The following is a 25,893-nucleotide window of genomic DNA, read 5'->3' as shown; positions in this document are numbered from 1 at the left end:
GTGTGACACAGTGGGCCTGCCCTTCTGGGGGGTGAGGGCAGAGGAAAGGAGCAAGAAGTGACCCCACAGAGCGGGGAGGCGAGAATGTGGTGAGCTTGGGAGGGGGCGGGGATCCTGGCTTATGGCTGTGTTCTATGCTCCTGCTCCCCCTCGCCCCTCCTCATTCCTCTCTCAAAGCAGGCTCAAGCATAAGCAAGGACATCTGGGCAGTACCCCAACAACCACCCACCCCCAACCCCCATGCCACCTCACCAGGGTCCGCAGCCAGCACTCCTCGCAGTGCACATGCCAACACTGGATGGACGTTAGGGGCATCGAGTATGAGTCCTAGGGAGGAGGTGGGCAGAGAAGGGATCACACTGAGGTTGGCCCACCCTCTAAAGAGGTCAGATGACAGTGCAGAGACCCTCTCCAAACCCTAGGGGGCACTGAAGCCTGACCAAGGGCACCCATAGGTCCCCTTCCTCTCACCATGCAGATGAGGCATTTGTAGCGGTCCCCACGGGATAGCTGCCGTTCAAGTTCCCTGACCCGAGCCTTCAGGGCCTCAAATGTGGTCACAGCTGAATCTTCGGTTATTCTGTAAAGAAGACAGCATTCGTTGGGCAGACTGCAGGCTGGCATCCTTAATCTAAACCTTCAATCCACACCCCTGAATTCCAGAACCACAAATACAAGTAGCTCCCAGATGCCCCTGCTCATATCCTACATCAGCGAACTCCACATTCCAGACCGAACTCCTCACCCTCCTTGTTCCTCCATCTCCATCCTGCTGAATTTCTAAACCAGATATCTGGGAACCATTCTCAAACGATTCCTTCCTGAAACCATCCTTTTTACCTCTGACATTCACTTGATCTTAGCCAAAAGGCTGAGAAGCGATCCCCCTGATCCAAAATCAGTCATCTGGTCCCTAAAACTCTGGAATTTCCTCACTTCTTCCTGCCTCTGCGATCACTCATCCAGGTTCTCACGGTTTCTTCTATGGTTGACTCCGCTAACCTGAATGGCATGGCTTCTGTACTGCCATCCCCTCATTCCATTCTGTTCTCCCAGCAACTAGAATTTTACAAATGTGACGGTTTCTACTTTAAGCTCTACCCACACCAAAATACTAAGTTTCCCCACATGCCACTGTTTTTCATTCCCTTGGCTTCTTGACACTTTCTGTTTCTGGATCACCCATCCCCACCTCCTAACTCACTAGGTTCCACCTCATGGTTCAGGCCTAGCTTTAGTTCCCACCTCTTCCCAGAAGCCCATTGGTGGCTGCCTCTTCTGTGCTCTTCCAGCCCCTGTACTGGACTCCGCCACAGCAATATAACTACAAATGTCTTCGTCTCTGCTAGACTCAGTTCCCTGAGGGGAAGCTACTCACCACACCAACATGACTATGGACATTAGCTCCACACTAGGCACGTGAGTATGAACAAACATTTGAGCATGAACATACATTTGCCAAATAAAGAGCCAGTCCAAACTGCAGGGAGAGTGAGAGATGAGGGGACTGGATGAGTCCCACATAATACAAGTCCCTGGGGTACAGGCCTGGCCTGCTCAAGGGCTCCTTGTTGTGTCTTCCGTGTCCTCACCTATTGTCCAGGCACTGCACAAGAAGGTCCCTACCACCTCTTGAAGACTCTTTGGGCTGCAATACTGAGCAGGGAATAGTGGGACTATCTCAGGGAGTGATCCGTCCCCCCTCCGCCCCCCCCCTTCTAAAACAAGTGAACAGAACCTAGAGGAGCTCACAGAGGGAGAAGAATGCTTCCTGGAGGAATAGAAAAGATGGTCCTGGAGAGGGCTTTAGGGGATAATGAAAATACAAATAAAAGCTAAAATTTATTAAGCACTTACTAAATGCCAGGGATGGTACTGAGGGATTGAAAACGACCTTATTTGCACCTTACAAAAACCCCATGAGGAGATTATAATATTCCCATTTTATACAGGAAGAAACTAAAGCAGAACTGAAACATTAAGTAGCCTGCCCAAGGTTCAGGATGGGGAAGATGGGATTTAAACTCTGTCAGACTGATTCTGTGGTCAACCAGTAACTGACTGACCGCTATTCTACACCGACGAGACCCAGGAGACAGGTCCCCAGATCGAGGAACATCGGAACAAAGGCCAAGAAGCCTAAGGCCCCATCTGGCTTGAAGGCTCGCCAGGAGTAAGCAGAAAGCGATAGTGGGAAAGGAGCCAGTATCCATGAAGACCTCAGATGCCACCATCGGAAGAAAGTGAAGTTTATCTCACAGGCAAAGGGAACCTGTTGAGGATGTTGGAAGAGGCTATGACAGGATAGAAACTAAGCCTTAAGACCGCAACAAACTTTGATCTCTGACCTTTCTCTCTCAGGGTAGTACTAGCAACGTGACTTCCTGATGGCTGTGTCCCTCTATCAGGGATGCTCTAGAGCAGCGGCTCTCAACCTGTGGGTCGCGACCCCTTTGGGGGTTGAATGACCCTTTCACAGGGGTTGCCTAAGACCATCGGAAAACATATATAATTACATATTGTTTTTGTGATTAATCACTATGCTTTAATTATGTTCAATTTGTAACAATGAAATTGGGGGTCACCACAACATGAGGAACTGTATTAAAGGGTCGTGGCATTAGGAAGGTTGAGAACCACTGTTCTAGAGCCATCACTCCATGGGTCCATGATTCTCTCTACCCTGCCTCTCTTCAGGGAAGCTGAGAAAGGCTCTGGCTGATTCCCTGAGAGTATGCATTCAACTTTCCAGCTCTGGAAGCCTTAAACCACCCCCACTCTCCTTACAAGCACCTATGCAGCTGGCTCCTCCCCTGGCATTTTGCCCAATGCCATATGTACCATCCCCATCTGGACTGCTATTAATTCCTGATGAGACAAGGATGGGTAGCTATGCTCCCTGCCTTTCTAAGGACCAGACGGGCATTTGGCAGGTCCTATGTGGTTATTTCAGAGACGGGGAAACTTAAGGCATGGAGCTGGGGGCAGCTTACCCCAGAGTAGAAAACTAACTCTCAAACCCCAAACCAGAGAATGAGCTAGAACTGGAAAAGCGTAAAGGATGGGGCCAGGAGAGAATGAAGCCATTTCCCACTCCATCTCCAAAAGCTCCAAGGCCACATCTAACCCCAGAGTCCACCCTATCCTGGATTTGCTCAGCATATACCATGCCTCTACTCTTTGCTTCCAGCCCCCGACCCAGGTTGGTTGTGAGCTATTCCTGAGTCCCTCCAGGGCATAGATAGGGTGGAGAATTTCCTAGAAGCAGCCATGGCATCCTGCTTTCCCCCTTCCCTGGGTTATGAAACAGATCTAGGGTGGGAAACCATATTGTGTACAAGGAAAAGTCATGGGGACTAACGGGCCCCAACCCAGGCAGACCCAGATCCAAGGACTGAGCCAGTCCCCAACCTGTTCCACAGCCCTGCCTGTGCTCATACAGGTGGGATAGAAATCCCGACTTCCCCAGCTTTGGGTGGGGAGTACCTTCATGGATGGCCACTGGCTCTGGCCCCCACCTCCCCTTTGGGCGCCATCCCTGATTAATGATCTTGTCTTTCTGATTTATGAGCAGCCCCTTCAGACGAGGGTGGGCGCCCCTTATGGCCCCGCCCGCCCCGCTCAGCTGGAGTAGGAGAGAATTATTAAATAAACATCCATACGTCATTCCTTCCCCCTCCCCAAGCTGGTTGCGCCGAACCCGTGCGGCCCGCTCCGGCGCTGACACAGAGCAGCTGCGGTGATTCATGGGCAGCCGGGCCCTGCGCCGCGGCCCATACATCATGCCAGCAGCACTTGCGGCCCCGGCCGAGATAAACTGATCAACCACAACGGGCTGGAATGAATTTATGACAACACAAAATGGAGGGAAACAAATGGGAGGTGACCCTGGGCCACCGACCCGGCCCTGCACCGGCCTGCAATCCACTCTCCTGGCAGAAGGCAAGATGGAACACTGGTCCCGGAATGAAGAGGCTGCCTTTTAACCCCAGGCAACCGGCCTCCAGTGGAGGGAGGGGATGGGTGTGGGAGTTAAGCAGGGGCCAAAGGCAGCAGCTCCAGACACCTCAAACTGGACAATGCCACCTCCTGAGGCTAGAACTGGCCTTGCTTGGGTTTCCGGAAAGGCAATACAGTGCCCAGCTGATTTCAAGTCCTTGTGGCTTCTGGGGATCCAGGGCCCCTGGATTAAGTGCTAAGGGAGTCCCCTTTCCCTTGCCAGGGAACCTTGTCCAAAAATTCCAACCAGAAGTGATGAGACCCAATGCTCCTGCCTAAAACCCACTGCAAGCGCCACCCAGGACAAGAAAAATGAAACCAATTTAGCTCCCGATTAAGAAACAGAAACTGGAGATGAATCAAGTGTGCCGGCTGGGCTGGGCGGCCATACATCACTCCCCGGGTGGAGGCCGCTGTAGCAGGCGGGCGGGCGGGCGTGCAGGCAGGCAGGCGGGCGGACTGCTCCTCCCTCCAACAAGGCGCCCAGGGCCGTGGCCCAGTGATCAATTCAGAGTCATGCTGAGCACCAGCTGGGCCCCACTGTCGGCTGTGTGCCCAGGGCTGCAGGACTAAGGGAGGGCCTGGAACCTTGGTGGCCCCTCTTCCTACGGAACTGCTGTCCCAAGGGGTTCCCCTTCTGGCCACTCACTTTTCGATGTCACTATTCTTGCATGTCTTCTGCATGGCCTCCTGCTTGCTGCTCTCCCCGTTGCTGGTAGATGGCATCTCTGTTGGGATAGAGAGGCAACTCATACTATGGCCAGACTGGGCAGCATTGGGGAGGGGTTAGGCCTGAGTCCCACCACTACCCAAAGGATGTCCCCTTCCCCCTCCTCCTCCTAACCTGTGTTAACACTTACCATCACTGGCCCATTTAGAGAACTCAGGTGTGATGCGCGTGCTGGGAGGGCCGCCACTAGAGGAAAGGAAGGAGAAAGAACAAAGTGAGCTCGAAGGCAGGCAAGGACAGCCCTGAGAGTGGGTATCAGGTTGACCCCTGCCTCAGGGCTTCCCATCCCCCTCTAGCCCACCCCCAAGCCTGTGCCCACACTTGCTTTAGGACTGCACCCCGGAGCGCCTCTCTCTCCTTGGCTTCACCAGGCTCCTCGCCTGTGCAGGGGATGACGTCAGCCTCCGTGTATCTGGCATGGTGGTCAAGGACAATGGATCCTAGTTTGCAGTAGGCCTTGAGGGTTGAATCCTGGCCAGAACTGAGACACTGACCCCAGGGAGGGGGGGTAAGTGCCAGAGGTATTAGCTACTTTGCTTTCCCTTTGGCCTATCCCACAAGCCCCACCTTGTCCCACAGTGCCCCAAGGATACTGTGGCTTCCCATACTCCAGAGTGTCATCCCCATCCACATCCAAGTCAGCATCACTGTCCGGATTCTCTTTGCCGCTGCACATGACGAAGCCAGAGCCTGTGGGAAGCAGGATGTGAGGATTGGGGGGCCAACAAGACTAAGCCAAGGGTGCCTCTTCTGTTGCCTCTAGGTGGGGGTCAACTTTTGGGCCAGATAAGGCCCAGACAGAAACTTGGGCCTGGAATATAGAGAGCCAGATACTTAGGCGCTCTGGACTCTGATATTTCAGTCCCTTTCACTCTGTATAACTCATCCTTCTCAGCCACTGCTTGCTGCTCCAAGTGGTTTCATAAACTAGCCCCTTCAAATACTACCTCAGGTCTTCAGGAGATACCCAAGCCTGCTGTCCAGATCTAGGAAGACAACACATTCTGGTCTTACAAGATCACCCCATCCAAGTCCTTGGCATTCCTTGTGTCCCATGGTCCAGACAGAGAAGTCCATCAGAGGGGAGAGCAGGCTGGCTAAGGCGAGTCAGAGCCATACAGCAGGACCCCAGTCATCCTGATTTTGGCTGCCAGGTTCTTGCCAGCAAAAACACCAGGCAGCTGTTCAAATATTTGGTGTCTGAAGCGACTGACATTAATTATTCATCTCTACCTCACTCAGCCCAGATTCCTGGACAAGTGCAGTTATAAAGGGATTAGGAGGGGACAGATGAGAGGAGAGGCATGCACACCTGCTTCTCAAAGCAGCCCATGAAGGCAACCAGGCTGGGCGGAGGCAGGGCCAGGCAGGCAGCTGGCCCCATCAAGATGCAACTGGTCCGGCCACAGGTAGACTCTTCTTGGCCAACGGGGCAGGAGCTGCTGAAGCTACACTAGGCCACTCACTCATCATGTGGCCTATCTTCCAGGACTTCTCTTCCTGCGAGCCCAGGTCAGAGGCCACAAAGCTGCTCCTCCCTCCCCACCTGTCTTCCCTCAGAAGTGGTCTGATATTTTAGTCCCTTTCACTCTGCATAACTCATCCTTCTCAGCCACTGTTTGCTGCTCCAAGTGGTTTAATAAACTAGCCACTAGTGGTCTCAGACCACTCACTTCTCACTGGCCACAAAGTAGCCCTTCTAGGATAGAAAGAGATGAAAGCAATGGAATCTGTTAGGAGTGGAATCAGAAAGGAAATCCTTAAAGAGATGAGGAATAAGCTCAGAATTTTGCCTGATGATCTCAGAAATTTCTTGTCCTTTCTTTCCATTCTCAGGCTCTTATACCCTCATCAGGTAACAGTCTCGTAATGGGTCCTCAAGCCTCTTGTCTGTTCCTTCATCCCGCTTCCCATGTAGTTCTGACCCTTCTTTTCCTTGCTCCAAAACTGACTATGGCTCCTCACTGCAAGCACAATCCAGTCTGGCTCCTCAGCCAGACCCATTAGGATCTTTTCCCCTCATTTCACTCCACAAGCCCTATGCATACGGACAGACTACTTACTGCACCTTAAGCATAACTCTGCATGTCCTGCTCTTAAGACTGCTCATGCTGTTCACTCCACCTGGAATGTTCTCCATCTTTCACGCCCATTTCAAAAACATTTTCTTCCCAACCTTTCTCCCTTCTGTCTCTGGTCTCTGGCCTGACAAAGGTCCCACACATCTCAGAGGTAAGCAGCACCAGGGGAAGAGAAAGGCTAGGCATGCCTAGGTTCCACCCCTTCTGACAGTCCTCATTTGACCTCCATACTCAAGGCATCAACAAATGCAGGCAGGTCAGCAGCAGGGCCATTAAGCTGAGAAAACACCAAGTTACAGCTCTGTTTCCTATTCACGGCCAGGTGTCCTGACAAGCAATTCCTGCCTTGTAGGTGAGTGGCACCTCTATAAACCCTCTGACAGTTTGGGAGACAAACTCCGCCATCAATCAGAATGTAGCTATCAGGTTCACTTACAGCGTGTACCCCCCAAGCCCTGCCAACCCCCCTCCCCCAAGTACACACAGCTCAGCAGTCAGCCTCATATCCTCGGCTCAGCCTGGCCCTACCCAGCCCTGCCTATTGGGCAGAAAGGAAATCAAAGAACCCATGGCAAAGCTGAGAAACAGGGCACCCCAAAGCCCCAGCTTCTCAACACTTAAAGCAGCCTGTGGCTTGAAGTCCTTTCCTCTTCAGTCCTATTGCCGCCAGGCCTGGAGCAGGACTTGAATGTTCCAGCAGAACACAGTTACTGTAGTTTCCCAAACCTACATGTTTTCTCTTGCCCCCATGCCTTCAGACCTCCTGTTATGTCTGCCTAGAACCTTGGCCCTCCTGGTCCACAGAACACATGCCTGCTCATGCTGCCAAGTGTGGCTGGCTCAACCATGCCTTCTACTATCAGTCATCATGCCTACACACAGTAGTTGCTCTATAAATACTTCCTGAATGAACTCCCACCTCAACAACATTCCTTCAACCTTTATGGGATTCATCCTCTGCCTGGTTTCACATTGAGGACACAAAGTTTCAAGATCTGATTCCTACCCTCAAGGTTCTAAGTATGGATGAGACTTCTCCAGATATTTCCTCTGAATGTGCTCTTTCCTATGCAACCCCAAAATCATATTTATTGTCACTGACGCTCACCAGATTGAAAGCCCCAGTGTGACTCACGACTATGATTTCAGCGTCATCCAGCAGAGCTGGCCAGGCCCACAACAGGTACCATACCACACACCGGAGCAATAATGGCTACTTGCTGCTCCAATAGGTCCTAGGAGCCCTGCGCTAGAAGGCAGGCCAAGGCCTGATTAGCTGGTGGCCTGGAGAAACTTCTCAGGACACAATCTTCCCTACCAGCCCCAGTCGACCTTCTGTTCCTCTGACCAGTCAGGCAGGACAGAGAGCAGGACACCTCGTTTCCCAAGGAAAAGGGCTCTGTCTCTGGTCTGAGCAGTTTACTCTGACCCTGACACCATCCCCTACTGGAAACAGATGTTGGGAACCTCTCCCTACCCCCACAGGTGTTCAGAACAGGCTGCTGCCGCCAATTTCACTCCTGTGCTGCCCCAGCCTGCTCCAACCTCCTTCCTAGCACATTAAACTTTATTTTCTTAATGAAATGTCACTTGCTGACTTCTGGCAGAATCATAATAAAAAGAAACGGCCATAAAGCCGTTTTATGCAGACAGTGCCCCCTCCAGCTTACCCCCAGCCCCCTCCCCCCCTCCACCGGCTTTGAGAAAAAGGCTCCACAGTCATTTTATGTTCTCAGCTGCTGGAACATCCCAAGCCAGTACTCAGATGCAAGATGGCACAGAGCTCCTTTCCAAGCCTCTGGCTCCTGTTCCATGTAGCTTTGGGGGGTAATAGGCAACCTGCCACTGCTGCTGCTGCTGTTGCCCAGGGAAGGGACTCAGCACCCAGGACCTCCAAGATGACCCAGGGAACCCTTTAGTCACTAAGGAGGTCCCTTGCTATGGTTTGGCCCCACCTTTTTTTAAAATATATATATTTTTATTGATTTCAGAGAGGAAGGGAGCGAGATAAATAGAAATATCAATGATGAGAGAGAATCATTGATTGGCTGCCTCCTGCACGTCCCCTACTAGAGGGTGGGGGTGGGGAGGGGGGCAGCGGGATCGAGCCGCAACCCGGGCATGTGCCCTTGGCTGGAATAGAACCTGGGACCCTTTAGTCTGCAGGCCAACACTCTATCCACTGAGCCAAGCCGGCTAGGGCTGGCCCCACCTTAAGGTGGCACAAAGGGCTGGGCTGCTGCCTACAGGCAAATTAAGCCTGGTGGTCAGTGATGCTCAACACAGTGGGTCCCAGTCTGGGAGGGCAGGCAATGCGAAAAATACCTTCCCGCCAAGTGAACTCTTAGCAATAGAGAAGGAGAGGGTTAAGTGCAGAAATGACAGGCAAGTCTAAATTTTATAAAAATGACCCCCTCCCATAAACTCATTTCTTCCTGGGTCATTGAGAAGGGGGGAAAAAAGAAAAAAAAGATCAGTGTTAATTTAATCAATTGATCAAAAAATCGATTGAGAAACTGGAGACGCCTGTTTACTGGGGGCTGTAATGTCCTGGAACCTGAAACCCACAAAAACGGAGCCATTGATTTCCTCACCTACTGCTCCCAACAAAACCAGAACTTAGGGAGAAAGGCAAGTCTTGGGTCCCTCCAGAGGTCTGTGCTCTCCAAAGGGGAGAGGGGGGCAGGGGCAGCAGCTTCCGGAGAGTTTTACACTGGAATTAGTTACAGATGCAGTTACGGTGTCTTGTGTAAACGCCATCGATTGGGGAGCTGACAGTCTGGGGAGCTGCGATGCGGGACAATCAATCGGCCTGCAGTGTCACCTGCCACCTCGCTGAACAGTTGACAATGCAATTATCCAGTGTGGAGGCAGGGAGTTGGCGTGTGTCAAACGCACTTAGCCACTTTCCGGGCCTCCTCGATAACGCGTTTCACTGCCTCACGTCAGGAGAGACGCACAGAGACAGACGCCGTTTAAAATCATTGATACGTGCTCCTTCAGCCTGCACTCCCTCCGTCCCAGCTTAACAATTGTGTTCCAAAAGGCGATTAAATCCCGTTAGTCGTCACAGGGGACAGAAGGTGCCCTGCTCCTTGCCACCTCTCCAACCCCTCCCACCAGGAAACAGTTATAATTAAAGGACTTAGAAGGCAGCAGCCCTAACCCTCTCCATTCCAAGACTGCCTTCAGCAGCTGGCTATTCCAACACCTGTTACTAACTGGACCAGGCAGAAGGGCTGTGCTGGGGGACATTTTTAGCACCTGAGCCTCCCATCTTTTAGAAACCAATGCGCCAAAGGAGATTGCAGTTAGGGCAAGGCCTGTTTCTCTGTGCCCTTGGACTCACAATACCTCTTACCCCTTTGAATTATAACCTGGCCCTGAAGTTTTATCAAGCCATAAGCACGTAAAAAATCTGTACCTAAGCTGCCCTGCCTATGCTCCATGATACCTCACCCAGGATATTTGGAACCAGCCTCAAGTTAAGACAGGGACTCAAGAAAGATGCAGTTCCTCAGCCAAGATCTGGACAGGACAGAGGCCCTGCACAGCTGGTTCTCCTAGTACCCGCCCTTCCACCTGTTTGATTCAAAGGAGCTCAATGCTGGATTCTAGCAGTGCATCTCCCTTCAGGGTTCAAAGACACAGCTGCAGCACCGTCATTTCCTATGCAGCCTGTTGGGAAATTCCTCTATCTTAATGCTCATGTGCCCCCCACATCATTATCACCTTATCTGAAACCAACCATTCCCATATCCTCTCCAACCTGTCCATTTCTTTCTTTTTCCTTTTTTCTTTCTTTCCTTCCTTCCTTCCTCCCTCCCTCCCTCCCTCCCTCCTCTTTCCCCCCATTTCTGATTATGAGCTCCAGGCTCCTCAAAACTGCGGAACTTTCACTGGCAACCAATACAGGGAAAGGATCAAATCTCACCACTTTAAGTCTCTTCTCCAGAGCCCAGGAGCTGCAGACAGGAAATGAGGGAAGGTGTGGCTCACTGACAATGTATCTCACTGACTACAGGTAGGAGTAGGTTTGCTCCAAGGGCTGTTATGATTAGGTTTTCCCTGTGGCCTGCTGCTCTAGCCAAGAGGCCCCTTGCTCTGCCCAGGGCTGGCATGGCGCTCAGAAGAGCATCTTTTTCTCCTCACCGCTGAGCTCTTTGAAGGGAACGCTGGCGAAGCACTAGGCTCTGTGTGCTGCCTGCATGCAATTGTAATTGGGTGGGAAGGAATGGCAGTAGCAGGTTAGCAAACATAAGGCTCTTAGAGGACAATCAACAGCCCAGGGCTTCTCCTAGAACTGGGAAGGCCAGTGTTTCCTAGACACTGAAAGTTCCTTCCAACTTGCTCTCTTGACATCTTTACCCATTTCCTTAGTCTCTTTAAGATCTATTTCCAGCTGGTCCTATCTCAGTGCTTACCTGCTCTGTCCGGTCCTTCATTTTGTCCTAAAATACCAATTCTCAGCACTCCCGGGTCTGAGCTATCTGGGCCTCACCCTCAGTAACCACAGGTCCTATCTCCAAGGCCTGCTCTCCTCAGCCAGGTGTCTCCACCAAAACTCCTGCTTGCCCACTGGCTCCACAGCTGATTACATTCTAGGCAACCGATTTACTCCATCAGACCAGCTCCCAGTGGGCCTGATGGGATGATGATGAAGGGGCCCTGGTCTGGGAGGAGGGGTAGGGGACGATCAGATACAGGAACTTATCTGCAATTCTTCAATTCTTTCATATCTAACAAGGACAGCAATCTCTGTTCTGTCAGCACACACAGCACAGCTTAAATGGGCCTCACTGCTTGCCTGCTCATCCTGCTTCTGCTCCCTTCTCTCTGAAGTCGGCCGGGCAGCTTCTTCAGCCGGCGTTATCACTCCCTCTAACCGGTCTTGGCAGGCAATCTAATTCCTCCTGAAAAGGTCACCGCCATTTTAACTGCCTTTCAATCACATTAAGCACGCGCTGCCCGGCTTGCGGCCCGGCCCGCCCGGCGGGCGATCAATGCGATGCACTGACACCAGCCCGCCTGGCGGGGCCACACCCAACCCCTCAAGAGTTGGGGCCTAGTGGTCCTGGCCAGGGAGGGTAGACTGACAGATGGTCCGCTTCTGCAGACAGGTTTTCGGGGCAGCGGCAGTCAGGATGAGCCAGAGCTTCCTTTGATAGTCCCCCCACCCCCTGCCCCACTGAGGAGCCTCAGCCTCCTCCGCTCCACTGCGCCCAGCTCTGCCTTGTAGCCCCCGCTGATCTCACTGTAAAACAGCCTTTCAAGTCTGCCTGTCTTTTGACTGCACTAAGCTGTTTAAGAGGCGGCAGCAGCTTCTATCAGGAAAGCTGGAGCAATTCTCTGCAGATAAAGGCACCTCTGGCCCCTGTTCCCTCTTCAAGTCTCACTCTCATTCTCGCTCTCCAAATGGCTCAAAGAAAAGCCCCCTTTGAACTCCCTTCAGGAATTCTTGAAAGGAACAACCTCACAGTGTAAACACTCAGGGAAAACTGACACCCGCCCAGGGCCTAGGAGTCCCTCATACCTGCTCTGTAAATGCATCCCATGTAGGGGAAATACTATGTCAAATCATCAAGCCCTGTGCAGCTTTATCCCCTTAAGCCGTCTGATGCCCAGAAGCCATCATGTCCAGTTCAGGGCCAAGAAACCTTGACTAAGAAGTTGCCACAGCAATGGAGGATGTGACTATTTGCAGCAGCCAACACAGTGAGCCCAGAGCATCATGGAATAGACCCTGCACGGGCTGCCGCCTGGGTACAATTCACAGGATCCTGGGCTTTGCTGCTCATTCTCTAGGACAGGACCAGAGTGAAATGACAAACGAACATTCCCCAGCTCCAGTTGGGTCTGATGAACCTTCCTGATTTATACTTTGGCTTGTCCACAAACACTTGGATAACGTGAGAAGCCCAGAGGCATAAGAACCCGCCTGGGCTTGGAGCCCCTTCGTGTAGCCAGTCTGCACTGGACAGCACCGTGAAGACCAGGCCTCAGCACCAGCCCCAATAGCAGGGCCCCAAAGAGACAGAGACCCTCTTCCCAGCTACTATGAGGTTCCCCAGAGACCAGACACAGTGTATTCTCAAGGGTGATGCCCAGAGAACTGGAGGCAGATGGGAAGCAGACTGGCTCACTTAATGACCACAAGCTGCAGTGCCAGCTGTGCTTGAGCACAGAAAGAGAGAAGAGCTGGAGGCCAGGAGGCAGACAGCTTCCTCTTCCCCTGCCCAAGGCAGGAGAGTTTGACAAAAGGACACTGACCCTGAGCACCAATCTGCTCTCTGATCTGGTGTGAGTGGGGGACTCCCACTGGGCCACGCCATATCCCTCCAAGGAGCTGGGAGGGCAGTGAGCTGGGTAGGGCCCTGCAGACCTCTTGCAGCAACTGGGGAGAACCCAAGGGAAGCAGGGAGCAGCTGGGCCTAGGCCCCTCTTGCTTCAGGGCAGAGGGGCCCATGCAGAAGGGATGGGAACAGAGCTAAAATTAGATTCACCAATGCAGCTCATAGGAGGTCAGATTTTGCCATAACTCACTCTCTCCTCTGTAACTGACTTCTCTGACATGGGGCTGAGGAGGAGGAGGAGGAGGAGGAGGAGGAGGAGGAGGAGGAGGAGGAAGAGGAGGAAGAGGAGGAGGAGGAGGAGGAGGAGGAGGAGGAGGAGGAGGAGGAGGAGGAGGAAGAAAATCCAATGTGTTTGCCTGGAAGCCCTCAGGGCCCCCAGTGCTGGAGGTGTACATCAGGTTGCTGGATTCTCATTTATCAGCCTTAAGAGGGATAGAGTGATAAATGCATAACCGTCCCTTTAATATTTTATGCAGGTGCTAACGTGGCTTGGCTGTCACCTTCAATGTATCACCCGAGGCCGAGAGCCCCCCTTGTCACTCCTAGCTTGCAGCCTCACAATTCCATTTCCCCACCCAAATACTTCCATTTTAATATGCACATCACAGGCAGGCAGCACAGTCACAAAGGAGCCCTGCCAGCTGCAGTTCCCATGTGGTGAAACGGATGACCGGCCACCAGCCCTGGCCTTTTGGCTCCCAACAGATGGATACCCAGCACAGGCCTGGCCACCAGTGCCACTGCCTATGTGTCGGCTGCTTGTACCTCGGAAACCACCTTCCAGGAGAGTGGTGGCCCGTATCCGTTTCTGCCCGCACCACTCATACTCCTCAAAGCGGTTGCTGTTCTCATGCTCGATGTCCACAGCATCCTCCTCAGCCATGCAGGAGCCTTCCCTCTGTGAAGAGGAGAGCAGGATCACGTGGGTCCCAGGCCATCCCTGTCTCCCCCCCAGGGCCTGCAAGGAAGGCATAACCCTGGCCCCCCGCTGTGGTATGCCGACCCCAGCTCTAGGGCTCCTGTGAAGTAAACCAACCTAGAGGTCAAAGACCTGGGCCTCTTCCCAATCATTTGCCACTGGTGCCCCAGGGGAGGGGTGGGAAAGTGACAGCAAAGGAAGAGAGCAAAAACGGAGAGGAAGAAGCTGCTGAGACCACGTGAAGACCCCAACAGCACAGAGATCTGGAGGCAGTCAGCAACTAGTCTCAGGGGAACGAGGGAAGGGAGGGGGAGGTAGGTGGTGATGGCCCCTCTACCTTAGAAAGGCAATGCTCCACATGCCTACTCATCTCCTGCTCCGATCCTGCCAGGGGGCGGCTGCACAGGGGACATACCTGCCCTTCATCTTGCTTCCTCCGTTTCATTTTCCCAATCCGAGCTGCATGGAGAAACCGAAAACAAAGCACAGAACAGGCAGACGGTCACTGTAGCTCCCAGGGTCCCAGTGCAGCTGATACATCCCGACCTCCTGCCAGCCATTAGCCCCTTAGTTCAGTGCCTGATCTGGCCCTCATTATGCAGCACCTTCTCCTTTGGGGACTGGCACTTGCCGAGAGCACCTGGGGAGGAGACTGGAGCTAGGCTAGCGAAGTGCTACTCATCACAGCTGACTCAAGCTCAACCTATACCTCCGTACCGGCAGAATTCAAGACGTCCAATGAGCAAAGACACTCCACGTTGCTAGGTGTCTTTCTAGAAGGCCAAAGACCATGGGCTCTTTTGGTGTCAGATATACAACTTTAGAGAACATCTCTTGGTTAGAATCCAAAGTCCCTCAGGGGGCCTGATGATTTCACTCATCAGGTAAAATCCACTTTGTTCCTGGGCCAAGAGCCTAGAATCATCCCAGGAAGGAATTCTCTCATGGCCACTGGTCCCATTTTACAGAAGAGGAGACCGAGGCCCAGGCATAAAGATAGAGAGTTTGAGTCAGAAAGCCACAGCACCTTGAGAGGGTAGCCCTGACTGTGCCTACCCAAACCTGTTCCATCATTTCTAATCAGTGCAGAGGGGCTGGCAGGCCCCCGAGGCAGAGGGCTGCCTGCCATGCTGTCCCGCAGGGGGCTCAATTCCAAAGTGCACACCGCAAGCCCACAGCACTGCTAATTAATGCTGAGAGATGCAATCATTTCTAATTAGCTCACTAATCCCTCTCTGCAGCCCTCCTGTCACTGAAGCAGGAAGGGGTCAAAACAAGGGACTCTTCCTTCCAGCCCCTCCCTGGATGCAACAGCAGAAGCAGGGGTAGCCACTCAAGAGATCAGATGGATTGGGATTAGGGGGAGGGGGAGTTAGCCAAGGAAGGAAAGGTTCCCCACTGCAGGGCCAGGAAGAACTTTCTCAGGGACACTGGCCCTGGGGGGAAGCTCATGAATGCAGATTAGGGAGGGGGGCACAGTTGAGAATTAATACAATTTAGAACTTCAATTGTGTTAGGCTCAGAGCCAAATACCTTACACAAGGTAGCTCATTTAATTCAATATCCTGTAGATCGGGTGCATTATCCATTTTAACAGATCAAGAAACTCAAGGCTCAGAGAGATCAAGGTACTTTTTAAGTAGCAAAAAAGGGGCAAAGGCAGGATAGGAAACAATAGCCTAAAGTGTTTTCCTGTCTTAAGAGTCCCCTTGATTGATCAGCATCAACGAAGATCAATCCCGTGAGTGTGCTAGGGCAGTAAGAATATGCACTTGGGGTCCAGCTCCTGCTTGTTGAAGGTCTGAGGCAGGGAGCTATTCCAACTCCAAAACAGAGTAGTCCTAGAAAGACCTAACTCAGTAGGAAAGCTACTATCCCAGCAGGGCTGAGCATGGAGTTTGAGAAACATTGGTCTGTGGCCTGGCCCATCTCTCCAATTTCCTGTGCTTTGGCTATAGATGTGATCATGTTGTGGTGCCCCACTTGATTTTGTGGATACAGATCTAAATTCCTTTGTCTTGACTGCCCTAACCCTTGCTATCTCAGGTTCACGTCACCTTGACACTCTAGAGCAGCAATTTTCAACCAGTGTGCCACAAGAATTTTTAAAACATGCAATACCTGACTATTTACTCTTTTCCCTTAGATTGTTAAATAAAAATATGACTACAGAAGATGGGGGTGAAGGAGGGGGAGGATGGGAGATGGGTAGGAGGTAATCAACCAAAGACCTTGTATGCATATATGCATAACCCATGGACACAGACAATAGGGTGGTGAAGGCCTGGGGCTGGGGCTGGAGGAGGTCAATGGGGGGAAAAGGGGGACATATGCAATACTTTCAATAATAAAGAATTATTGTAAAAAATATGGCTACAGGCAACACAACAATAGCCTTCCGGTGTGAATGAATCAAAATTATATCTATTTTTTGTCAGCTTGGCAAAAAATATATATTTTGGTTTGCCACAGAACTTTAGTAATTAGTTTACGCGTGCCATGGGATGAAAAGGTTGAAAAATCTCTGCTCTAGAGCCAGGGCTGGGCTGGAGAAAGGATGCCAGAGATCAGAAAGGCATGGAGCAAAGGACCTGAGAGTGCTAGAAGTCTGTATGACGCAGTGTGAGAATAAAAAGGTCCTTTACCTATCACGCCTAGAGCCCAAAGGGGTGCCTCCCTTGTAAGACGGGGACTATGATAAACACTGTGATGACTGAATAAAGAAATGAACCTCACAGAATCACCAAAGAGGGCACAATAGTGGATGCTCTCCTTATCCAGGCCTCCCAGCACAGAAGATCCCTTGTAGTCCCAGGAAAGCACCCTGACGGATTAAACATCACCTGGAAGTTCTCCGATAATCAAGGTAGGTTTGGTTATCTTCTCGCCAAAATAACCAAAGTATGGTAGGAGAAGTTTCGCTCCCTACACGGAGGCGACCTCTGAGTAGGTAAAGTCAGATTTGCCATGGAGATAGATGGCATGGCATGGTTGGGGAAGCCCAGGCTTTGGTGGTAAACAAACTCCAGTTTAAATCATGGCTCAGTGACACCCCAGCTGTGTGATTCTAAACAAATCAGTGTCACCTCTGCAAGCCTCAGTTTCCTTATCTACAAAACGCGTGTTAACACCTTCCTCTTAGAAGTGTTATGATAATGCTCAACATGGTGCCAGCCCATAATGAATGCTTTCCCTTTCCCAGAATGAGGCTCAGCCTGGCAGCAGAAACTGCGTGGCAGGAGTTGGGAATCATTTACCAGCTGGCCCGGAGACCCTAAGCCCCTACAGCCAACCCCCAGACATACCACACCCTAGTCAGTACAAAAAGCCCGGCTCATTCAATCGTGTTCTGCAAATAGGAATACTCCAGAGGTTTGAATCCAAGAGGGGGGGAGGGGGGGACGGCCAGGTAGTGTATACACGGTGCGCTTTCAGACAGAGCTGTCGAGCCCACGCTGATCACCTTTGTGAAATGTGGGCCGACCGATAACTCAAAGAGCCCTGGGATGAGTTAGTTCCTGTTGCCGTGGGAACTCCTGATCTCACTGCATTGTCAAGTCTCAGCAGCGAGGCCGCATTCACACTACTGGGCACTGATTAAAAACTGCAAGAAAAACATCCTCAGCGCCCTGCCGGCTTGTACAGTGAGGTCCCAGTAGTTTGCAAATTCAAAGCTGAGCTCCCGAGTGGAATTGTGCAGCGTGTTCCTCATCCTCTGGCGCTTATTGCCCCCCAGGGCTCTTCAAGGCCTTGAGAGAGGCTTGGGCAAAAGTTGGGGACCATACCCTCCATGTGACAGACGGGGAAACTGAGGGCGGCCCCCTCGGTTAGCTCACACTCACGCACGGTGACTGCGAGGAAGCCAGCGGGCCCCAATGTCGGAGAGAGCCCGGCTAAGCCAGGAGCTGCAGGCAGCGAGGGAGGGAGGAGGCCGGGGGTGGGGCGGAGGGAGGGGCCGACCGAGACTCACCATTCAGCCGGGTCTGCCGGTTGGCTCGCACTCGCAGGAAGGTCTGGGGGAAGAGCCCGGGCAGATGCAAAAAAAGAGAAGAGCGTAAGCTGCGGCCCGGAGTCCCGGCCCCCGCCTCGGCACCGACCCCGGCCCAGGCCAGTCCCGCCCCAAACAGCCCGTAAACAAACCTACTTCCTCCCTCCCGCCGGCCCCCCTGCTCCGCCGGCCGCTCCGGGCCCTCGGCATAGCCGCCGGGGGCTGCTCTAACGGGACCCCGGGGCCGCCGCGCGGTGCCGTCCCAGCCCCGGCTTCCGGCGCTCCGGGCCCCGCGGCCGCCCGGCCGGCGAGGGCGGCGATGCGAGCGGATTCCCCCCGGCTGCCCGGCGGCGGCGGCACTTCAGCTCCCAGCGGCGGCGGTGGCCATGTTGGCCCTGATCACGTGACCGCCGCCGTCGCGCGCCGGGGGTGAAAGTTCAAGAGAGGGGTGCGGCCGGACCGGGATCAGGAAACAGCTGCTGCACTCGGGTAGCCCAGGGCTGGGCCCGCCCTCGGGTTCCTCCCACCCCTGGCAGAACCTCCGGGCCCCGGAGCAGCGGCCGGGTCCTCCCGTCCCGCTCCACGCCCCTCCCCGCGCGTGGTCCCGCCCGCCGAGCGCCGTCCCGGGGCGGCCGGGTGTGCGAGGTGGATCCCGCCGCTCGCCCCACCTGCCCCCACCCCCGCCCCGTCCGCTCTGCAGTCCCGTTGCTGGAGGAGCCCATCCCCGCACAGGCGCCCCGTCCCCCGGCTCAGCTCACTGGGGGATCCGCGGCCACTCGGGTGTGCTCACAGCGGAGCCTCGCAGTGCGGTTTGGCCCCACCTGCCCTCATTCTGAACACTCAGAGAGTCCACCTTTAAAGTTCTTACAACAACAGACAGACAGACTCATCTCCGCCTCTGTGCGTCTCCTGCTCAGAGACCGTCCAGGCCTCGCCGAGAGATGCCCTCCCGCGCGTCAGACCACGGCCACCCCCGCTTTGAGGGTCGCCCAGGCGCATCCTGTCCGTGCCCAGCCAGGTTAGGGCCGGCGTGAGCCATGTGGGCACCGGGCCCAGCACAGCGCGCCGCGGGCAGGCCACCCCCGAGTGCTTCTCCAATGGCCGCCCCTCTGGGATGTCACTGCTCCAGTTCATAATCTTAGGAACTTTGTAAGGCTGCGGCTGTCTCCCATCTGGCCTTCTGTTTTCCAGTTTCTCTCCCTGTGGCCCATCCTCCACACCACACAGTGTAAGCTTTGTATTCAAAACTGACCCTGCCTCCCCACTTCTTTAAGTCCGTCAGTGGTTCTCCACCTGCACCTCTGCAGCGAGGCATCCAGGCCCTGTCTGACCGGGTCTGCGCCTCCAGACTCTGACTCCCGCTCTCTCCCTGTGTCCTCTGGGTGTCGCAGAGCACCCCGTGCTCCCCATGCCTACACGTCCACTGCTTGGTTAACTGTTGCTCATCCTGCAGGACTCTGGAAGGCTTCACTTTCTTTTTCTTAAAATTTAAAATCTTTATTGTTGAAAGTATTACCCATGTCCCTTTTTTCTCATTGATCCCTTCTGGCTCGCCCCGCCTCCTGCCCCAGGCCTTCACAGCCCTAGCCTCATCCATAGGTTATGCATATATGCATACAAGGTCATTGGCGGATCACCAGCCCCCCACCCCACCCAGCCTGGAAGGCTTCACTTTCTCTCAAGGTGGGGTCAGTTGCCTCCTCTGAGTTTTCTTTTTAAAAAATTTTTTTATTGTTTATACTTTGGCCATTTCTACTATTGATTCTTAGTTTCACATTTTGCCTTAGGCTGCATTTACACAAACTAGCTTAATCATGTTTATTTATAGTTTGTTATTTTCATACTTCTTTGAGATATAAGGTTAGTTTGAGATCTTTTTATTTTATTACTAGAGGCCCGGTGCACTGGGGGGGGGGGGCGCGGAGGGGGAGGTCCCTCAGCTGGGCCTGTGCCCTCTCACAGTCTGGGACCCCTTGGGAGATAACGACATGCTGGCTTAGGCCTGCTCCCAAGTGGCAGAGGGCAGGCCCTATCCCTAGGTGCAGCCCCTGGTTGGGCTCAGAGCAGGGCCGATTAGGGAGTTGGGGCGCCGCCCCCTGTCATGCACAGAGCAGGGCGGATTGGGAGGTTGCGATGCCACCCCAGTCATGCTCAGGGTAGGGCTGATTGGGGGGTTGGGGCACCGCCCCCTGTCACACTCAAGGCAGGGTCGATGGGGAGGTTGCGGCGCCACCCCCTGTCATGCACAGAGCAGGGCCAATCAGGGGTTGGGGCGCTGCCCCCTGTCACGCACAGAGGAGGGCCCATCAGGGGGTTGGGGAGCTCCCCCCTGTCACACACAGAGCAGGGTCAATCAGGGGGTTGGGGAGCTCCCCCCTGTCACGCACAGAGCAGGGCCCATCAGGGGGTTGAGGAGCTCCCCCCTGTCACTCACAGAGTAGGGCTGATAGGGGAGTTGGCGCACCGCCTCCTGTCACCCACAGAGCAGGGCCGATCAGGGGGTTGGGGCGCCGCCACTGTCACACTCAGGGCAGGGCTGATTGGGAGGTTATGGCTCTACCGCGTCACACACAGAGCAGAGCAGGGCCCGTGGGGTGGGGGGGTTGGGGCGCCACACCCTGTCACACACAGCCGCAGGGTGATCAGGGGGTTGGGGAGCTCCCCCCTATCAGGCATAGAGCAGGGTCAATCAGGGGGTTGGGCGCCTTCCCCTGTCATGAACAGAGCATGGCGGATAGGGAGGTTGTAGCCCCGCCCCCTGTCACACACAGAGCCGCAGGGCAATCGGGGTTTGGCCGCTGCCCCCGGTCACACTGATCCTGGTGCTGGGAGGCATATTACCCTTTTACTATATAGGGTAGAGGCCTGGTGCATGGGTGGGGGCTGGGTGGTTTGCCCTGAAGGGTGTCCTGGATCAGGGTGGGGGTCCCCACTGGGGTGCCTGGCCAGCCTGGATGAGGGGATGATGGCTGTTTGCAGCTGGTCACACACCCTTCAGGGTGGGGGTCCCCACTGGGGTGCCTGGCCAGTCTGGGTGAGGGGCTGAGGGCTGTTTTCAGGCTGGGACTGAAGCTCCCAACCGCTCCTTTTTTCTTTCTTTTTTTTTAAATTCTGGGCTAGCTTTAGCTCTGAGGCTTCAGCTGCTGAAAACAGGTATCTCGTTTGTTTAGGTTCTATAATCGAAACTGTATCAACTCCAGCTCTGAGATCCCAGCTGGCTGAAAGCTGGATTCTGGGGTTTTGTTTAGCTTCTATATTTGTTACAATGTTTCTTAAACTGCAAGCTCAGAGGCCGGGGGAACGTTGTAGTCCTCCGTCACTGAAGCAAGCAAGCCTCATGTTCAGTTTAAGCTGCCTGGCTGCCGGCCGCCATCTTGGCTGGCAGTTAATTTGCATATCCCCCTGATTAGCCAATGGGAAGGGTAGCGGTCGTATGCCAATTACCATGTTTCTCTTTTATTAGATAGGATTTTTTAAAATATATTTTATTGATTTTTTACAGAGAGGAAGGGAGAGGGATAGAGAGAGAGAGAAACATCGATGAGAGGGAAACATCGACCAGCTGCCTCCTGCACATTCCCTACTGGGGATGTGCCCACAACCAAGGTACATGCCCTTGACCGGAATCGAACCTGGGACCTTTCAGTCCGCAGGCCGACGCTCTATCCACTGAGCCAAACTGGTTAGGGCTTGAGATCTTTTTTAAAAATATATTTTTATTGACTTCAGAGAGGAAGGGAGAGGGAGAGATAGAAACATCAATGATGAGAGAAAATCACTGATTGGCTGCCTCCTGCATGTCCCCTATTGGGGATCGAGCCTGCAACCCGGGCATGTGCCCTTGACCAGAATCGAACCCTGGACCCTTCAGTCTGCAGGCCAACGCTCTATCCACTGTGCCAAACCAGCTAGGGTGCCTCCTCTGAGTTTTCATAATCCCCTGGCTTCCCTCTGATCTTATGTATTTTGATTAGTTACATACCTGTCCCTTCTTGGGAGGTCATCTCTATCTAGTCACCCAGAACGGGGTTTTAGCATGCAGGAAATAATAGTGGGAAGGGGATGAGGAAACATGAGGGAAGCCCCTGAGCCCAGTGCAGGGCTGAGAAACAATCTAGGATTCAGGGATGGACAGACTCAAACTCAAATTCTGCTCTGTTACTCTTAAGAATATATGTGTTCTTAGAAAAGTCACTTCCTTTCTCTAGACCTGTTTCCTTAGCAATAAATTGGAGGGGCAGTGAATCCTAGCTTGTACAGTTGCTTATGAGGGTAAAGTGATGTAATGGTTAAGAGGTTGGGTAACCCAGCAGGGGCTAAATAAATGGGACTCCAAACAAGAAACCAAACCCCCTGATTTTGAGACTGAGTTTGATGATCAAAAAAGAAAAATCTGCCCTGGCTGGTTTGGCTCAGTGGATAGAGCATCAGCCTACAGATGAAAGGTCCTAGGTTCGATTCCTGTCAAGGGCATATGCCTGGGATGCAGACTCAGTCCCCAGTAGGAAGCGTGCAAGAGGCAGCAGATCAATGATTCATGTTTCTCTCCCTCTCTCTCTCTGAAATCAATAAAAATATATTTTAAAAAAGAAAAATCCAATACAATTGAGCAATTACTACCTGCCAGGCATTGTATAAAGATCAGGGGATAGGATACCCAGTTAGTCCTTAGGGCACTTTCCAACTTCATCTCCTACCAGTTTTCCTTGTGTTTTACATTCTAACAAAACTGAACTGATAGCAGGTCCCTAGATGCATTGTTTGGGTTATACTGTTATGCCCTTTGCATATAGTGTTGCCTTGATCTAGAATACCCTTTATTCCTTGTTCACCAAAGTGAACTCCTACTTTACCTCTGAAACCCTGTTCAGTCATTACCTCCTCTGTGAAGCTTGCTCTGACTGATTTTCTCCTCTGTCCCCTGTGCAATTCTAGAAACTTATACCCCTGTCACAGCACTTAAAACACTGGGTCCTAATTATCTGTTTGCAAATGTAACCCCTTGAAGGCAAGGACACTGGGCTGAGCATGAGTGAATACAGCTGAATGTGTGAGTAAAGGAAGGGAGTAAAGAAGGATAAGACAAGGTCCTTGCCTTGGAAGGACTCCAAGTCTAGTGGAAGAATCAGGCTCATTGTGATAGATTAAACGTGGCCACTATTCTTTGCACCTGCTCCTATCAAGAACTACATCTCACCCCTTGATCATGGGTTAGCTTTGTGACACTTTGCCAAGTGATGTGTGAATTCCAGAATCTGGGCCTCAAGACACCTTGTAGCTTTGTCCTTCGCCCTCTTGGTGTGACACTACCCTGAGACTGCCAAGTAAGGAAGCTGGTCTAACCTACTGGAGGATGAGAGGCCACGTGGAAGGGAACCGAGGTCCCCCAATCTTCCAGGTATGTGGGGAGGCCATTTGGGACTTTCTAGCCCAGCCAGTCCTCCAGCTGAATGAGCTGCAGGAGTAAGGAAAGGCCTAGTCAACCAACAGAATAATGAGAAATAATAAATTGTGTTAGGCCACTAAGTTTTGGGGTGGTTTATTATACACCAGGAGATAACTGAAATGTACCTAAATGGGTGAACACAGCAAAAGTTGGTAAGGGCAATAATAGGAACACATCGGGGTCAGGAGAAAAGATAGCTAACTCAGAAAGGTTCCCCAGAGGTGATGGGATTTGGGCAGGTTGTTGAAGGGTAAAAAAAATAAAATAGTCCTGTTAGAAGAAACAGCATGTGTATAACATAGAGGCAAAAAAGGAATGGCATAATCAGGGAGTAGTTAGCATTAATTCGGCGAGCATAGCCCATAAGATTCATGGAGGGCAGTATTAGGAATGGAAGCTGGGGCTACGGGTTGAATCTAAATCACAGAAGGCCTTGGTGCCATGCCTGAGCACCCATGCCTGAACACCCATGCCTCGGCCTGGTGGTGACTCTGGTCCGAGTTCGTCAGCTGGTGAGGCTGACTGCTGTGACTGAAGTTGAGAGGATGGGTCCCTGGAAGCAGGGCTCTGTCCATACCTTTGAGGGAGACTTTCTGGGACAGAGCCTTGTCTCCACATCAGAGCAGAATTCCCTAGGGTTGGGTCTCTCCTCCATCTCAAACCAGGGTTGTCTGGGTGAGGGTTATGTCTCCCAGGTCCCAGACTGAGTGCCTTTCTCAAACCAGGGTTCCTGAGAGCAGGGATCCCTCCCGGGGTGGCACTTTGGGCTGTGCAGTTTGAGTCCCATACAAAGGCATCCTGTGGAGGAGATGCCAGCTGGTGTCCAGCCCACCCCGGCGCTCCACTCTCTAAGCCTGCCGTGGGCCAGAATAAAACTATTGAAAAAAAAGACCGTACCCTTTTATGTAATGATGTTTACTTTGAATTTATATTAGTTCACACAAACACTCCATCCATGCTTTTGTTCCGGCCCTCCGGTCCAGTTTAAGAACCCATTGTGGCCCTCGAGTCAAAAAGTTTGCCCACCCCTGCTAAGCTCTGCACCCTGACGCCAGGCTGTGTCAGCTGGAAGAAAAGAGTGTTCAGAGAGAACTCTAATTCCAGCAAAGGTTTCACGGGTGCCAGCAGTGACCCTGGTTCCCTACCCCAGGTATGGGTCCCCGCTGCCTTGTTTTTCTGCATCAGATCAGGGCTTCTGAGTTAGGGCTGTTTTTCCCTTTTTGCACTGGGGCTCCTGGAGAAGGCCTGTTGCCATGTAGACGAGTGTTCCTTGGGGCAGGGCCCTGTTTTTCTCCATCTGACTGGGGCTCCTAAAGGCAGGGCCCTGTCTTTCCTCAGAAGGAGAAGCTTTGGGGGGAAGTTCTTTCTCCTTCCTATCGCAAAGAAGGTCAAAACAGAGCTAGGATGTTGCCCTTAGGCCTGCTCTGATGGCTTAGGATTGTGTGATTATTTCCTTCCCTGTTTGCCAAGGCACTCACAGGCAATGTCTGCCCTCCCACTCCCGTGACCCCCCCACCCCGCAGCTCTGTCTGGGCCCGATACCAAGGTTTGGCAGGACTGAATGGCTTTTGCTTGCTCGGGGGATCATGGTGTTTTTTTTTGTTGTTTGTTTTTTTAAATATATTTTATTGATTTTTTTACAGAGAGGAAGGGAGAAGGACAGAGAATCAGAAACATCGATGAGAGAGAAACATCGATCAGCCGCCTCCTGCACACACCCCCCCCCCCCCCCCCACTGGGGATGTGCCCACAACCAAGGCACATGCCCCTGACCAGAACCGAACCCGGGACCCTCTAGTCCCCAGGCCGACGCTCCATCCAGTGAGCCAAACTATCCAGGGCACGGGGATCATGGTTTTGAAGTGTGAAGTCTTCAGGTAGTTCGGGCTATCTGTGGGTCCGTCATGACTCCGAACCCTACAGGATGCCTCCTGCTGGATGGGATGCTTCAGAGGTGCTGAGAGCCCACCAGAGCCTGGGGACCTGGGCTATGTCTCCCTAAAGTCCATCTGTTTAAGGCACAGTCCCTGACACCTGTGCCTTTCCGGGTCAGTTAGGGGCACTAGACATAGAGGGAACCAAAAAGAGTTCAGGCCTCTCCTCTTGCCTCCTGAGGAGGGAGGAGTGAGTACCAGGCATGCCCGCTGAGCCCTCAGCCAGTGAACTTACTTCTCGTGCCCATCCCGCCCGCTCCTCACCTGGTATCTGTCTGAGTGGTGCAGGTCGTCGGTGGCCGAGGAGTGTGGGGATGCTGTCGGAGACTCGCCTTCTCTCTTGATGGACGCCGACAGCAGGAGGGACTGGAAGGAGAGAAAGGACACGTGGCCTCAGCGGAATGAGACCTGCAGCCAGGCCCCTCGTTTCTGCTCCTGTGGAG

General features: G+C 52.9%; 1 protein-coding gene across 4 annotated transcripts in view; it reads right to left on the bottom strand.

Moving 5' to 3' along the window:
* The window catches only part of RNF220 (ring finger protein 220), a 232,980-nt gene that overhangs the window by 1,468 nt on the left and 205,619 nt on the right, over positions 1-25,893 (bottom strand). Inside the window, exons 5-14 of one of the 4 annotated variants that reach the window (XM_081085825.1) lie at positions 25,715-25,816; positions 18,053-18,095; positions 14,498-14,541; positions 13,929-14,061; positions 5,323-5,419; positions 5,055-5,141; positions 4,860-4,915; positions 4,649-4,727; positions 472-580; positions 253-327 (exon numbers count right to left, since the gene is read on the bottom strand). In XM_081085825.1, the coding sequence (XP_080941951.1) occupies positions 253-327; positions 472-580; positions 4,649-4,727; positions 4,860-4,915; positions 5,055-5,141; positions 5,323-5,419; positions 13,929-14,061; positions 14,498-14,541; positions 18,053-18,095; positions 25,715-25,816 (825 nt within the window). Of the gene's footprint in view, positions 1-252; positions 328-471; positions 581-4,648; positions 4,728-4,859; positions 4,916-5,054; positions 5,142-5,322; positions 5,420-13,928; positions 14,062-14,419; positions 14,542-18,052; positions 18,096-18,222; positions 18,451-25,714; positions 25,817-25,893 lie in introns of those variants that run through there. The other 3 variants (XM_081085828.1, XM_081085826.1, XM_081085827.1) reach the window with 3 other exon arrangements.

This window comes from Myotis nattereri, assembly GCF_964212035.1.
Source record: "Myotis nattereri genome assembly, chromosome: 3".
Taxonomy (NCBI): Eukaryota; Metazoa; Chordata; class Mammalia; order Chiroptera; family Vespertilionidae; genus Myotis; species Myotis nattereri.
The sequence above is the reverse complement of the archived record's forward strand: the minus strand, read 5'-3'. Positions and strand labels throughout refer to the sequence as shown.